General features: G+C 55.8%; 1 protein-coding gene across 2 annotated transcripts; it reads left to right on the top strand.

The window, feature by feature from the left end:
* The first annotated feature begins 5,427 nt into the window (after positions 1-5,427).
* On the top strand, positions 5,428-13,646 carry PRRT4 (proline rich transmembrane protein 4). Of its 2 annotated transcripts, none has more exons than XM_088832493.1 (4): positions 5,428-6,109; positions 6,196-6,300; positions 7,061-7,180; positions 12,419-13,646. In XM_088832493.1, exons 1-4 carry the CDS (start codon positions 5,458-5,460, stop codon positions 12,952-12,954), a joined length of 1,413 nt encoding a protein of 470 aa, XP_088688619.1. In that variant the 5' UTR covers positions 5,428-5,457; the 3' UTR covers positions 12,955-13,646. The 2 variants fall into 2 exon arrangements, with proteins under 2 accessions (XP_088688619.1, XP_055276247.1); XM_055420272.2 differs by having other exon boundaries at positions 11,158-13,646.
* The last annotated feature ends 544 nt before the right edge of the window (positions 13,647-14,190 follow it).

Here is a 14,190-nt window from a genome sequence, read left to right as displayed (position 1 = left end):
CCCATCCAGGCTGCCACACAACAGCGGTGCCCTCTGCTCTGAGCTCACTCCCATCTTCTCTCAGGAGCAGGTCACGGTGGGACACTTCCTCAGCAGGTGTGGAAGGGTGAACAGCAGCTTCACTGTACTTAGTCAAGACAAGGCAAGTACAAATACCTACTGGGGCAGGCTCCCAGACATTCTGAGCTGAGAGTCTAAAGATGGAGCAAGGGCCTGGTGTCGAGGATCTTGGTGACAACTGTCAACGTGTCCATCTCTTGAGTCAGTCACGCTGCTCTGATCTGAACCCATGTCCCTTTACATGAGGCACACAGCCGATGCCCTGGAATCCCCCTTCACCATCTTCCCAGGAGATCCCTTTGCCTCTCGCCTGTGATGGATTTCCTATGCTTTCCAGAAAACCTGCATGAAAGATAAACTTTTTGAAATCTCGTGTTTCTGAAAAATCTATATATTCTTTTTACTTGATTGATAACTTGAATGAATCCAAATCCAAAGCCTTTCTTGTATGTAATCCTTTGTATATTACTTTTTTTCCCCCTTTTTAAAGTTTCTTGACTCTTCTCTTTAATTTGCCTGGGTATGAGTTTATTTTCATCCAACCAACCCTTATAATCCAGTAACTCATATCCTTCTGTTCTGGAAAATTTCCTCAAATTAGTTCATTGATGATTTCCTCCCTTTCATTTTTCTCTTTTTAGAATTTATTTTATTTCTATTATCCTGAAAGTGTCCTTTAAAGGGCTTAGCAATAAGAACGTACTGTGTAGCGCAGGGAACTCTACTCAACCCTCTCTAATGGCATATTTGGGAAAATAATCTTAGAAAGAATAGACATATGTATATGTATAACTGATTCACTTTGCTGTACACCTGAAGCTATAATAACACATTGTAAATCAGCTATATTCCAATTTTTAAAATGCTCTCATCTTTCCTCTCCTACGTTCCTACATTTTCTATCTCTTTGTATGTTTGTTTTACTTTCCAGGGAGATTCAATCAGCTTTACCTGCCTGTCTTTCTTTGATGTTTTTGCTTCTGCTGTCATGATTTTATTTCTCAAGACATAATTGTTGCTTTTGCTATTCTCTGGATGTTTCTTTGTATAGCACCTTGTTCTTGTTTCATGGATGCAGATCTTATCTCTTGAAGGATACTGTGGTCTTTTTGACCCTCTCTTCTCTCTGGGTAATCTGTTTCCTCGAAGTTACTTTCTCTGATTGTTTTGTTACTCTCTTCTGCATTTGAAAATTCCCTAGCTGTCTGGCAATCTTTGGCTATGATTAAGATTGTGGGGATGGGAGGGAGGCTAGTCAGAAACTCTGAGCTCAGAGAGAGGCTGGGTTTGTCACTGCAGCGTGGGCTAGCTGGGCTGTTTCTTATGTCAGTAACTTTAGGTCTTTTCTCTTTGGTGAAATACCCCAGAGTAGTGTCATCCAGTTTCCTGTCTGGGTCCTACTCCCAGCACTTGGGGAGCCTGATGGTGGCAGAAAGCTCAGCATCTCTGCATTCCACCATTCCATGTGGCAATGTCAACTGATCCTTTGGATTTCAGTATTTTTCAGTGTGGTATCTCCATTCACAACTGTGCTCCAACCCAGACACCCTCTCTCTTATCTTTGGAAGAAAACTCCCCAGACTCTGGCTGGGATATGAGAGGGGCTGTTGCCCAGGAGTTTGGAGCTGGGGGAGAGATGGAGGGATCTAACTGCCCATTTTGGTCCTTATCTTAGCAACCTCGTCCACCTTTCACTTCTGGGAATCCATAGGTACCACGGAGAGGTTCTCCATGCCTCTGAGAATCTTGCAATGCAGATCCAGTTAGTTCTCAGTTCCCACTGACATGACTTTCCTAGGTGCCGATAAGTCAGTGTTGGTCTGCCATGCTGCTTCAGAAATTTTATGGCTATTGTCTTTTTCCATGTTTTTGCTATCCTTGTAGGTTTATCTCCTGATTTAAAAAACCTCTTTATTGAAGTTTTAGTGGGGTTTTGGGAAGGAGTGAAAGTAGATGTACACATTCAATTACCATCTTAACCCAGAACCCTAACTTCCCTTTTCAATATGTTTTTAAAAAGATAATTCCTGGGAACCACCTTCCTTGGTCATGGAAGGCTGTTATTTTAATGTACTGGGGTATGTTTATTTCTGTCTTTCCATTTAGAAGTCTTTCCGTGAACACGATTAGCAGGAAATGAGCCTTTCTATAAGGAGGATTAAAGCAAAATGTCTCTAGTGGGATAACTTTTATTAAGTATATGAGAGAAGCCCAGAGGCTGGATCTCAGTATGCAGTCTCCAGGTGCCCCTAAATGACAAGGGGCGGGGGGGTTTCCCTACTAGAGGAAGGACCCTATAGCGATCCCTGAGGGTGCAGCCAGAGAATGCCCTTGGCAATGTTTTGTTTAGAGACTCAGAATAAATCCCAGATTTCATCAGTGATGTGCCCTGGAAGGGTGGGGGGTGTTCAGTCAGTGGCCTGATTTTATCTTACATCAACTGGGGGGATTCTGTGATAAGAATGTGAGCCCTGGATGACTTTCTGAAATGCTACCCATTGCCCATTTGGGCCTATTTGTTATTCACTTTGATAATACAAGGTGAGCATGCCCCTAGGCTAAGTGCTATGCTGGCCATAGCTGAGACAGACCTGCCCTAGGTAACTCTTTAAGCACCCACTCCCCAACCTTACAGAGCAGCAAGTTAGGGGGATCAGGGTAACATCCAAGGCTGTAATCTGGTGACACATTTTCTCTCAATGTGGCTTGTGATGAGGGCTGTGTGGAGATGCCTAAGCACCCAGCATGGTAGGATGTCTGGGTTTTTCCAGGACAGCTTAATATGGTGCAGAGAACCCACTGTGTTTTATGTTCTCCTGATACTTTCAAACAGGAACATTTTGGGGATTTAGAGATTCAAGTCTGCATAAACCAGCCAGTACTACTTTAATCAGTCACTGCGACAGAACCACAGGGTCCCTGAAGTGTCCACAGTTAACTGTCCTGCTCTTGAATAATCTTCCACACTGGCCTGGGTGCTCTTTTATTACTGGGCTAACACTCTTTGACTTCACTGTTCTCCTCTTGCCTGTTATTAGAAACAAGTTGTGAACCACTTCTCACAAGGTAAGAGACGCTTCTGAAACTCTTTGAGTATTTTTTCTTTTTTTTTTTTGAGAACTCAGTCTTAGCAAAAAGAAATGTTACACACGGATTGAGCCTTGGCTGTTCACCTATGAAATGTTGGAGGCACTTCCAACTATTGAAAGCCACCACATGATGGAGAAGACAGCAGAGAGACTGAGTTTAGGTTGCCAGGCTGTGCCATCTTGGACAAATTCCTGAGTTATCCCCGCCCCAAGCCTTAATTTACCTATCTGTGAAATGGGTACACCCACAGAGTTGTTGTCAGGGACTAATGAAACAAGGGGTGTGGACGTGCTTATTACACTTTCCACTCACGGCTTAATAAACATAGTGGTTCTTCTTGCCCGGGTGCCACCCTGGGCAGGCTGCCGTGTGTGTACACACGCGCGTGTGTGCACACGAGTGTGCATGCGGTGCTCTGGCCCTCGGTGTTTCCCGGGGAGGGCATGCGAGTGGACGTGTGTGATGGGCCGCCCTGGGAGCGTGCGGCTGCCGGCACCAGGCTGGGAGCGCGGCACCGGCGCCCGCCCGGGCCGGCGGGCAGCGCTGAGTGAGTGAGCGCGCGTGGGACGCAGGCACAGAGGCGGCGGCTCGGGGCTGCGGTGCGCGCCCGCCTGCCGGCCGGGTGGGGGGCGGGCCGCGGGCCGGGGGGGAGGGGAGAGGGCGGGCGCGCGGGGCGGGAGCGCAGGAGGCGGGGAGGGCGGGCGGAGCGCGGCTGCCGCGGAGCCCGGCGCGGGCGGCTCTGCCGGGGAGCGAGGCTCGCAGCCAGGAGGCGGCGCGGCGGGTGGGAGCGCGGAGCCCGAGCCGGGCCGGGCCGCCCGCCTGGGGCCAGCGCTGCGGGCCGGGGCCGGGCCGCGCCAGACTGGGGGCCGCGCGTCGGCGAAGCCGCCGAGACCCGGACGAGCCGAGGGGGCGTCGGGCGCTGGGAGCACCGGCCAGACTCGGTGGAGCGTCGCCCAGCCGGGCGCCTGGGTCGCCAGGACCGCCCCTTTTGGGGGGACTTGACCGAGGAGACCCGCCCGCGGGAGAGGAGCAGGTCTGCTGTCTGGGCAGGGGGAGAGGGAGGTGTGTGTGTGTGTGTGTGTGCGCGCGCGCGTGTGCCTGTAGGGGTGGGTGTGTAGGAATGTGCATGTGGAGGGGGGATGATGGTGTGTGATGTGTATCTGTATTCTGACTGTGCGAATGTGTGTGTAGGGGTGTGTGTGCCTCTGTGTCTGTATACTGTGTGTCTGTGAGGTAGGGGTGTGTGTGTGTGTGAGCCAGAGCAGGCTGGAAGCTCACAGAGCTTGGATCTGAACCCATGTAGGAGGGAGGGGGCTTGGCAGGACTGAACGTGTGTGTGTTTGTGTGTGTGTTCACTTAGGCGCAGGGATGTGTGAAGGGTGAGTAGGTGAGTGTGGGTCAGGGTGCTAGGTGTGGCCGTGTGTGTACAGTGGTGGGTACACATGTGTGCCCCCTGGCTTCCCCTCCCCTTCCCCTTCCAGCTGTGTGTGCCTGGGGTGGGTCAGGCGTGTACTGCAGCCAGCCCTTGGTCCAGCTTGCCTGCCTGGCCATCTTCCCCCCAGGAAGCCAGAGATGGCCAGGCCATCCCTCCCCCCAGTACTTCTAGGGTTAAGGGATGGAGAGCAAGCCAAATCCCAGGCAAGAGGGAAAAGGCTGAAGGGGCAGGGCTTCTGCCAGCCCAGGGCACCCTGCTTCCCTGGCCAGAGCCACCTTCTCCACCTCTGCCATCATTCACCCTGTGCTTTATCCCTCCAGGGCTCCCTGGGTCTGGGTGAGAGTGAGGCTGGAGCAGGGGTGGGAATAGCGGGACACTCATCTGTGAGGGGAGTTTGTTCACAGTTCTGTTACCAGAAGGGTGCTCGGCATGCAGCAGGCCTCAACAGATACTGTCGGGCAAAAGGAGGAAAGAGGGAAGAAAGGAAGGGAGGGGATCAGAGTCTGGGAGTCAAGTCCACACGCTCTGTTATCAGTCAAGGGTGAGGGCAGCTGGATGCAGTCAGACCCCGGTCCTCAGACTGAGCAGGTGGGGGTGGGGGGTGGGCACTTAGGGAGAAGGAGCCTTGGCTGGAAGGGAAGGGGAACTGCAGGGAGAGACTGGTGCTGGGGCCTGAATGTTCAGCAAGAAGCTGGCCACTCTCCTTGGGCAGAAACCTTTGTGTCTTGCCCCCACCTCCTGCTTCTCCTGGATCCGCAGCCTCTCTTGGAGGCATTAGATTCCAACCCGCCAGGGCTCATAGCGCCTCTCCTCTCTCCAGGACCTTCGTGCGCAAAGGTGTGGAAGACCCAAGCTCACGGCCCCACCAGGCCATGGCAGGGTACGGCTATCTGGGGCTGGGGCTGTTCTGCTGGGTCCTGCTTGCTGTTCCTGCGGGCCCCCAGCCTGCCTCCTCTGTCCCAGGGGCCCCTCTCACCACTTTGACCCCCCCGCCCCAGAGTGAGGCCTCTATGCTGTCTCTCAACCTGGGACTTAACTTCAAATTCCACCTTCGGGGACCAGCTGCTGTCTGGGGGAACCCTGTCACGGAGACCCAGGCACTGTCTCCCAGGCCGAGCCGGGAGCCCAAGGAAGAGGCGGCCAATGGGCTGAGGACTGACCCACTTTGGGAACTGCTGGTGAGCTCTCTTGGAAACTCCCCCCCAGAGTGGGGCTCTGCAGAAGGCAGTTCTACTCCGTGGGCCTCTTCCCCAGCTCTGGAGTCCGCATCCCTCCTCTCGGGGCCTGCTGATGGGCCCACTGCGCCCTATCGGCCCGGGATGGGCACTGTGACCTGGGACACTGCTCTGACAGCCACAGCGCCTCCATCCAGTGCGCCCAGGCTCCGCCAGAGCGAGCTGGAGCTGAAGTTTGATGTGGCGCTGAGAGCAGGCGCAGCCCCCACGCTTGGGCATCGATCGCTGCCCCTGTTGCCCAGTCTGCGGGCCAGCCTGGCAGAGATTGCTGGGCGCCTGGGACCCTTTGGTGAGTACCCACCCCCTCCCAAGGAGAGCCGCTGCTGGGCCATCTGGCAGGTAGGAGGAAGCTTCAGCATGGGGCTCCTTTTGCAGGGTTCTTTGGCACTACAGTGTCCCCACTCCGGAACTTATCAGGCCCAAGCCCCCCAGGCCCAATTACATCCCCAGGCTCTGCCTCTGGAGTTTCAGATTCTCCAGGTGAGTGTCTATTTTACTGCAACAAACGTTTATAGAACACCTCTAAATGACAGTGCCTCCTTTTTTTCTCTGACTTAAGGGGAGCCTGCATCCCTTCTCCCAGGCCCTGGGATACAGCCACTGCTCCCATGGGGAAATGCCCTTTTTATCATACAAAGTCTGGTTTGGCCCTTGTAGTTTAGCTTCTGGTATACACGTGGCTGGGCTTTCCTGGTAGCTCAGCTGGTAAAGAATCTACCTATGATGCAGGAGATGCTGGTTTGATTCCTGGGTTGGGAAGATCCCCCTGGAGGAGGGCATGGCAACCCATTCCAGTATTCTTGCCTGGAGAGTCCCCGTGAACAGAGGAGCCTGGTGGGCTACAATCCATGGGGTTGCAAAGAGTCGGACATGACTGAGCGGTGAAGCACAGCATAGCACATACGTGTGGCTGGGCTTTCTAGGTGGCGCTGGTGGTAAAGAACCCTGCTGCCAATGCAGGAGGCATAAGAGACAGGGTAAGCCTGGGTGGAGAAGACCCCCTGGGGAAAGAAATGACAACCCACTCCGGTATTCTTGCCTGGAGGAGCCTGGCGGGCTACGGTCCCTAGGGTTGCGAAGAGTGAGACATGACTGAAGCCACTTAGCACACACATATGCATACATGTGGCTCCAATTCCTGGGACAGTGTCCCCTTTTGGTCAAGTTCTGAGAAAGGACTTGATTTTTTCCAAAGTTCCAGAGGCCAATGCCTGGCTGGCACTGTGTGCTCCCTTTGCAGGATTCTTTGGCACCACTCTGTCCCCGCCACCATCCCCCCAGGAAAGAAAGCTCCCAAGTCCAAGGCCACTGGACCCAGCTGCTTCTCTAAGCTCTGCATTAATTGCAACAGCATCACTAGGTAAGTGTCCAATTCATTTGAACTTGACCATTATTTATGGACACATACTATGTGCGAGCCATGCACTGACATTCTGCGATCCTTTTATTTGATGGTCATCATGATCATGCTCACTATTCTCTTCATCATCACCATGGAGATGTATATTAATGGTCTGGGAGCAAGTGTTGCTGAGGATGGTCCCACAGAGTTAAATAGCAGTCCTCTGGGAGTTTTGTAATCATAGGCAGAGCAGGATGTAGACAAATGTATCAGGGCAAACAGACTCAGGAACTCCTTCATGATTTCCACAGCCTCAGTACTAACCCTGCCCTCCACTTCAGTCTGCCTGGCCTGCCTCCCACCCTCCCACTCTGAGCTTGGGGCTCTCTCCTCTGCCGTCTGATCTGACATGACATGCTGTCACATATGGGCAGAGCAGGGCCCCTCATTGGGAAGACAATGAAGAGAAGACCCTGAGCAGACAGATGCCATCCTTGTCAAGGGAGCCTTTCAGAACATGCGTAGAGACAAGCTGGTGGTGCAGAGGAAAGACCAGGGGCTGTGGGATTTTGAGACCTGACTTTGAATCCCAATCTGCTTCCTAACTGGCCAGTGGCCCCATCCTTCCCCCTCCTCAGTGATGGCTGGACAGGCTATTTAAGTTCTCTTTGAGTCTTAATTTTCTCATATATCTAGGGTTTAGTAATGCCTATTTTGCTGTTATAAAGCTTCCTTGTAATGTAAATTTCGGGCATGAGGCTGGTCTTGAAGTATTAGCTCATTAAATAGTGTCTGTTAACGTGGTCCCCCCCCCCCCATCATGTTCCAAATACACTTCCGGGTGTACCTCTCAGACACTGCAACTGTGGCCCCAAAATGTGATGGGACAACACATACTGTAAAAGGCAGAGGACACGCGGCTTGGGGAGGGGTTCTGGTAGGTGAAGCCAAGGGAACCATGCAAAGGGCTAACTGTGACTGGGAATGCTGTGAGCCACCCCACACCAGGAACTGGTGCAGCAAAGGAAACCACTGGTCCCCAAACTTCTTCCAGCTCTAGACTTAACACAGCACCTGACTGTCGCTCACTCCCTAGCGGTCCCAGCACTCCCGGGCATGTGGGTGGGAAGCCTGCCGTCTCTTCCCCATCCAGCCCAGTGAGCAGCAGTGGCAGGCTCTGCTGTGGAGCTGGGGGGAGGCTCTGTGGCCTCAAGGGAAGGAGGCTGGCTGGCGGTCTGTCAGCCTTGGTGACAGCGCTGGCCAGGCAGGTTTAATGAGTCTGGACAGTATCAGAGGCAGCCTGGCTGGCTGGTGGCCCACCCTCCTTCCCCCTCCTCAATGATGGTTGCAGGAAGTCAGTCTCTTCCTGCTGTTCCTCCTGGATAAACCCCAGAGGGCTCCAGGCCTCCTGGAGAAAAGGCCAAAGGGTTTTTGTTCACTCCAGTACCTTCTGAGGGGAGTAGTGCCAAGTAGTTAGGGGATAAGGGAATCTCTCTGTATCTTCTCTAGGAACTTTCTAACCTAGGTACAGTTAACCTTTGGCCCTAGGGCTTCTCTTCTCTAGTTCCTCTTTGGACCTGAAAGAGGAATGTGAAAAAGCTGGCTTAAAACTCAACATTCAGAAAATTAAGATCATGGCATCCAGTCCCATCACTTCATGGCAAATAAATGGGGAAAAAGTGGAAGCAGTGACAGACTTTATTTTCTTGGGCTCCAAAATCACTGTGGATGGTGACTGCAGCCATGAAATGAAAAGATGCTTGCTCCTTGGAAGAAAAGCTATGACAAACCTAGGCAGCGTATTAAAAAGCAGAGACATTACTTTGCCAACAAAGGCCTGTATAGTCAAAGCTGTGGTTTTTCCAGTAGTCATGTAAGGGCATCTGAGGAGACCAAAACATGAGGGGTGAGGGAGAGTGTGTGTGTATTTATTTGATCCCACTGCTGTCAGACTGGCTCTGCCCCACCCCACCCCACCAGCAAACCGTCAGTTCCAGCTGAATGATTCTTCATTTAATTCACTGCTGTGTCTTCAGTAGGTGTTTGGGGATGGTCAGTCTATCCAAACGTTCTTCAAACAGGGTTCACAGAGTGGCACAATGTGTTGATGTTCACTGATCTGGCTAATTGTTGACTTTATAAGGGACAACGGCCTTTTGTTAGTTAAATCAAGAATGAGTTTGAGGCCCCAGAAATGGTTACATGCACACGGACACACACCAATGACTGATGGGTGATGAACATTAGCCCATAACGATGAGACCAACAGTGGTTGTATATCGAATGCTGATTATGCACCAGGCTCTCCAAAGAGCTTTGCACACATTGGCCATTTATCCTCATCACAGCCCTGCGCTCTTCCCCATTTCGGGCTCGAGGCATGTGATGGGACAGGAACCAGGGAACATGCTGCCACTGAGCAGGCAGCCTGCTGTAAATATATAATGTTTTGGCAGTTCCCTCTCTTCCCTTTCCGGTTGCCCAGTTCTACCTCTCCCTCCCTTCTCTCCGGGACTGCTTTCGGGCTCTCTCACTCCTTTCCCTTGTTCTCAGGACTGCTCAGTTTTCCATGTCCTCAGCTCAAGCTGGCAGTGCCTGGGGTGGGGTGGGAGGTGTTCCTGGGGCCTTCCTGTTCTGTCCCACCGAGGCAGGGCTGAGTATGGCCAAGCGGCTGGGGCGGGTCTGCTTGTCAAGAGATCCTCCTTGCCTCATTCTACACCTGTCTCCTGTGCACCTCCCCATCCCCAGCTGGCTCCCCCATCCTTCGCCACGATCTTTCTGCCTCCATTCCTGCCTGCAGCTGTGCCTCTGCCCAGCCTGCTAGGTGGGGGAGGGAGGTTTAGCCGGAAGCGTCTTCCCTTGCTGACTGGCCAGGAGGAAAACCCTGAGTCTAGCTCTCTCTCACTCCTCTCTTGTTCCAGGAGAGTGGCATGGGGAATTTTAGTCCTCACACTCTCTTACCTGACTTTCCTTTCCCCAAGGGCTGTGTGGGGCTGGAAGCCCAAGTTAGCCCGAGCCCCCCAGAGCACCTGAGGGGCTCACTCGCTAAGATGGCATTTTAACCCACTATGATCCCCACAACTGTTCCTTCCTGGGAGTTCAAGGGTAGTCTGGAGACCTAGGGAAGTGTTCTCAATGTCATCTGCTGTAAAAGGGGTGAAAACCAAAGGAGTATTAAGGGCCTCAGACTGATGGCTTGTAGTTGAATCAGGATGGGGACCATGGCCATTGGTAGGCTGAGGGTTGGAGGCAGGAAGGCCAGTGACTAGGAAAGATTGCTGGCGACAGGAGGGTTGTATCACTTCCTCTGCTCTGTGTGTGCACGTGCACACATGCACGCATGGTGGCCTTGCCTGAATAGACTGGGAGAAGGGGGACGCTATTGAAAAAAGGCTGGAGAAGCTCCTTCTAGCACCTTCTAGGTATGAGATGGGAGTCAGGGGTGCAGAACAAGAGATAAGCAAAGTAGTATTATGAGGTTGCTGTGCTATCAAGAAGAAGGGCTCAAACTGGTGCTCAGATCTGGATTTTAGATGCAGCTCTGCTAATGTGTAACCTTGGACAAGTCACTTAGCCTCTCGGCGCAGCCTCAATATCTTCACTTGGCATGTATTCAATGAGTATCTGCTGAACACCGACTCTGTGCCAGGACATTTTAGGGAGGAGCATTCAGATGTGAGCAAAGCAAACAAAAATCCTGTTCTCATGACTCCTCCTTCCTAGCAGGAGGGTTCAGTTAGAGGGGTCTTCTATAGCTCCCTCCACCTGGATAGGATGACGGGGTGGGGTTGGGGTGGGGGGGATGAGAGCTGAAACTCTGGAGGAGTTTGGTATGGGAGGGGCCGGCGAGGGGCGGCCAGGTCCGTGAGTCTCCTATTTATGACAAGCCCTTCCTGGATGTCAGGAGGACTCCCATTGGCATACAGGCTACTGGCTGTACGGTGGGTAAGGGGAGGGTTGCACGAATGCCTCAGACGACCATTCTTTGCCCACAGAGTCCACCACCCCCACCTCTGGCCTGGACGACCCCTCTCCTGCCAGCCTTGGGAATCTTTCGGTGCAGCCAGAGTGTGGGCCAGGGTCCTGCAGTATCAGAGAGCTGCCTGAACGTGAGGGGCAGCCGCCTGCGGCCCCCCTGCCCCTCTTCTTCCTGACGCTGGAGGCCGACTGGGCAGAGGCCAAGGCTCGCTGGGGTCTGGCCTGGGAGGCCCACGTGTACGGGGTAGGCGCGCTCTTCGGCCTGGTGGCCCTGCTGGCGCTGCTGGCGCTGGCCCTCCTGCCCTGGCGCTGCCCGCCCGGCGCCCCCTGCCTGGCGCTGCTGGACATGCTCCTGCTCTCGGCTGGGACCACGCGGGCCTTCCCGCTCTTCTACGACGCCTACGGGCACCGCGACCGGCTGCCGGCGCTGGCCTGGCTGCTGCTGCAGGACCTCCCGCTGCCCTGCCTGGCCGCCGGCCTGGGCCTGGCCTGCCTGCTGCTGGCCCGGCCGCGCCGGCCGCGCTGCCCCGCCGGCCTGGCCGCGCTGCTGCTCCTGGGGTTGGGGCTGGCGGCCGCCGCCGCCCTCGGGAGCGCGGCGCACCGCCCTCTGCGGGCTCTGCGGCTTGCCTCCCGCGGGCTGCACGCCTTCCTCGCCGCCCTCCTTTCCGGGCTCCTGCTGGCTCTCTCCTGCTGGGGGGGCCGGCGGCGGCGGGCCGGAGCGCCCCTGGGAGGGGCCGGCTTGAAGGGCGCCACGCCTCTCCCGCAGGCACGCAGCCCCTTCGGCCCGCGCGAGTCCTGGCGGCGCGCGGCGCGCACGGCCCCGGTGGCGGGCACCTTCGGGCTGCTGAGCGGAGCTCTGCAGGGCTACGAGGTGCTGCACGCCCTGGGCTACGGCGGCCAACCCGGCCTGGCGGGGCCCTGGCCCTGGTGGGCCTTCCAGCTCGGCCTGCGCCTCGGCGAGGTGGGCGTCGCGCTCCCGTTGGCGCTGCTGGGCCTCTACCCGGCGCTCTGCAGTCCCCGCGTGCCGCCGCGCTGCTGGGCCAAGCTCTTCCGCCTGTCCCCCGGCCACGCCGCCCCGCTGCTGCCCGGAGGCTGGGTCACCGGGGCCCCGGACAAGAAGCCGCTGGGGAGCGCCATCGCGCGTGGCGACGCGGAACTGCTGCAGCTGTGCGCCCTGGCCGGCCCGGGCCCCGACCTCCTCCTCCAGGGAGGAGGCTGCCGGAGCTTCGACGGCGCTGCCGCCCACCCGGCGCCTTCGCCTGCCTCGTCTCCCTGCAGCGATGACACCGTGGACTTCCGCCCACCCTCCCCCATCAACCTGCGGCGCAGCATCGAGGAGGCCCTCTGCAGCGAAGCCCTGCTGGCGCCCGGCCTCTTCCAGGTCCCGGCCTTCGGGGAAGCTCTGCCTAGCCTCGGCGTCTACCGCACCGCCTCGCTGGGGGCTCAGACCGGGGCCGGGCCCATTGGGAGGTCTGGGGAGGCCCCTGGCTCCCCGGCGCCCGGAGAGCTCCCCTCTCCCGGGACCTGGCCCGCGGGCAGCAGCGCCTCCTCCGGCTCGCTGTGCGGACTCTCGCGGGACAGCTCGTCGGTGCTCCTGTGCTCCAGCCCGGACAGGGCCCCGCGCTGTCCGCTGGTCTGCGTCCTCAGCCCCCCGCGGCCCTCAGGAAGCAGCCCCAGCCTCCCGGCCTCAGGATCCTACCAGGCCCTGTCCCCACCCTCCCGCGACTCCCCAGAACCTGCTCCTGAGCTGCAGGTCGAAGAGGCCTTGCTGCAGGAGCAATTCCTGGACGCCTGCCGACAGATTGACGAGCTGAGCATGGGCAGCGACACCATAGACCTATGAAGAGGTGGCCCCCCAGCCACCCCCGATCGCACACCCACTTCTGGCGCCTGTTCTGCCCCCCCATCTCCCCATCTGAGACCTGCACACTGTAACCCTTCCCCAATCCTGCCTGGCTCAGATACCTCTCCCGGCTTCCTTTCCCATCCAGAGATCCCTGGATGGGTGGGTCAGCAGCCAGGCTCTGTTGATGGGGAACTAGTGCCACCTTCTCTGGAGCCCCAGGGCGTTGATGCCCTCAGCTGCAATTCTAGGCTGGCAGGGGTCGCACTGTCCTTGGCATTCACCAGCAATAAAGCTCCAAGGTGCTCCACTCCAGACCACCACTTCCCACTCGTGCTGAGTGAGAGGGGCTGTCCTTAGAAGACCTCAGGACCCACCTCTGTCCCCAGACCCACCTCTGCTATGCCCAGGAATCCCATCCCTGCTGAGTGAGACTCCCATGTCCTCCACATGATCCTTCCCCGTAGAAGGGTCCATGGCCCATCTAGGAGACTCTGCAGCAGTTGGGTGGGAGGTGAGTGCTTTCAGAGTTAATTTATCAATAAAATATTTTCAGAGGAGAAAGGTCTGACCTTCTTGGAAAAGCCTAGATGAGGCAACAGCAGCAGTGGTTCTGCGAGAACAGGAAGGGAAGCAGTGTTTGGGTGGGGTGGGTGCATCTCAGACCCTAGTGACTCCTGACCAAAACGAGTCTTGTCCTCCACATGACCTTTCCCCATAGATGGCTCCGTGGCCCATTGGGATGAACGAAGGTCCTGGGGGTGGCCCCTTGAAGATCCTTCTGACTCCCCAGGAAGTGGCTTTTCAGAGATGGAACACAACCCTGAGAGGTGTGCAGTAGTTGGTGGAAACGTCTGTATTCCTAGGGACCTGGCTTCATATCCTGGGGGACAACTGGTTAGGGACTGCTGCTGCTGCTAAGTCGCTTCAGTCATGTCCGACTCTCTGCGACCCCATAGACGGCAGCTTACCAGGCTCCCCCGTCCCTGGGATTCTCCAGGCAAGAACGCTGGAGTGGGTTGCCATTTCCTTCTCCAATGCATGAAAATGAAAAGTGAAAGTGAAGTTGCTCAGTCGTGTCTGACTCTTAGCGACCCAATGGGCGGCAGCCCACCAGGCTCCTCCATCCATGGGATTTTCTAGGCAAGAGTACTGGAGTAGGGTTGCCATTGCCTTCTCCAGGTTAGGGAATAGTTAGTGGCAAAGT

Source organism: Moschus berezovskii, chromosome 3 (genome assembly GCF_049115385.1).
Source record: "Moschus berezovskii isolate FMDL1 chromosome 3, NW_MosBer_1.0, whole genome shotgun sequence".
Lineage (NCBI taxonomy): Eukaryota > Metazoa > Chordata > Mammalia > Artiodactyla > Moschidae > Moschus > Moschus berezovskii.
The sequence above is the reverse complement of the archived record's forward strand: the minus strand, read 5'-3'. Positions and strand labels throughout refer to the sequence as shown.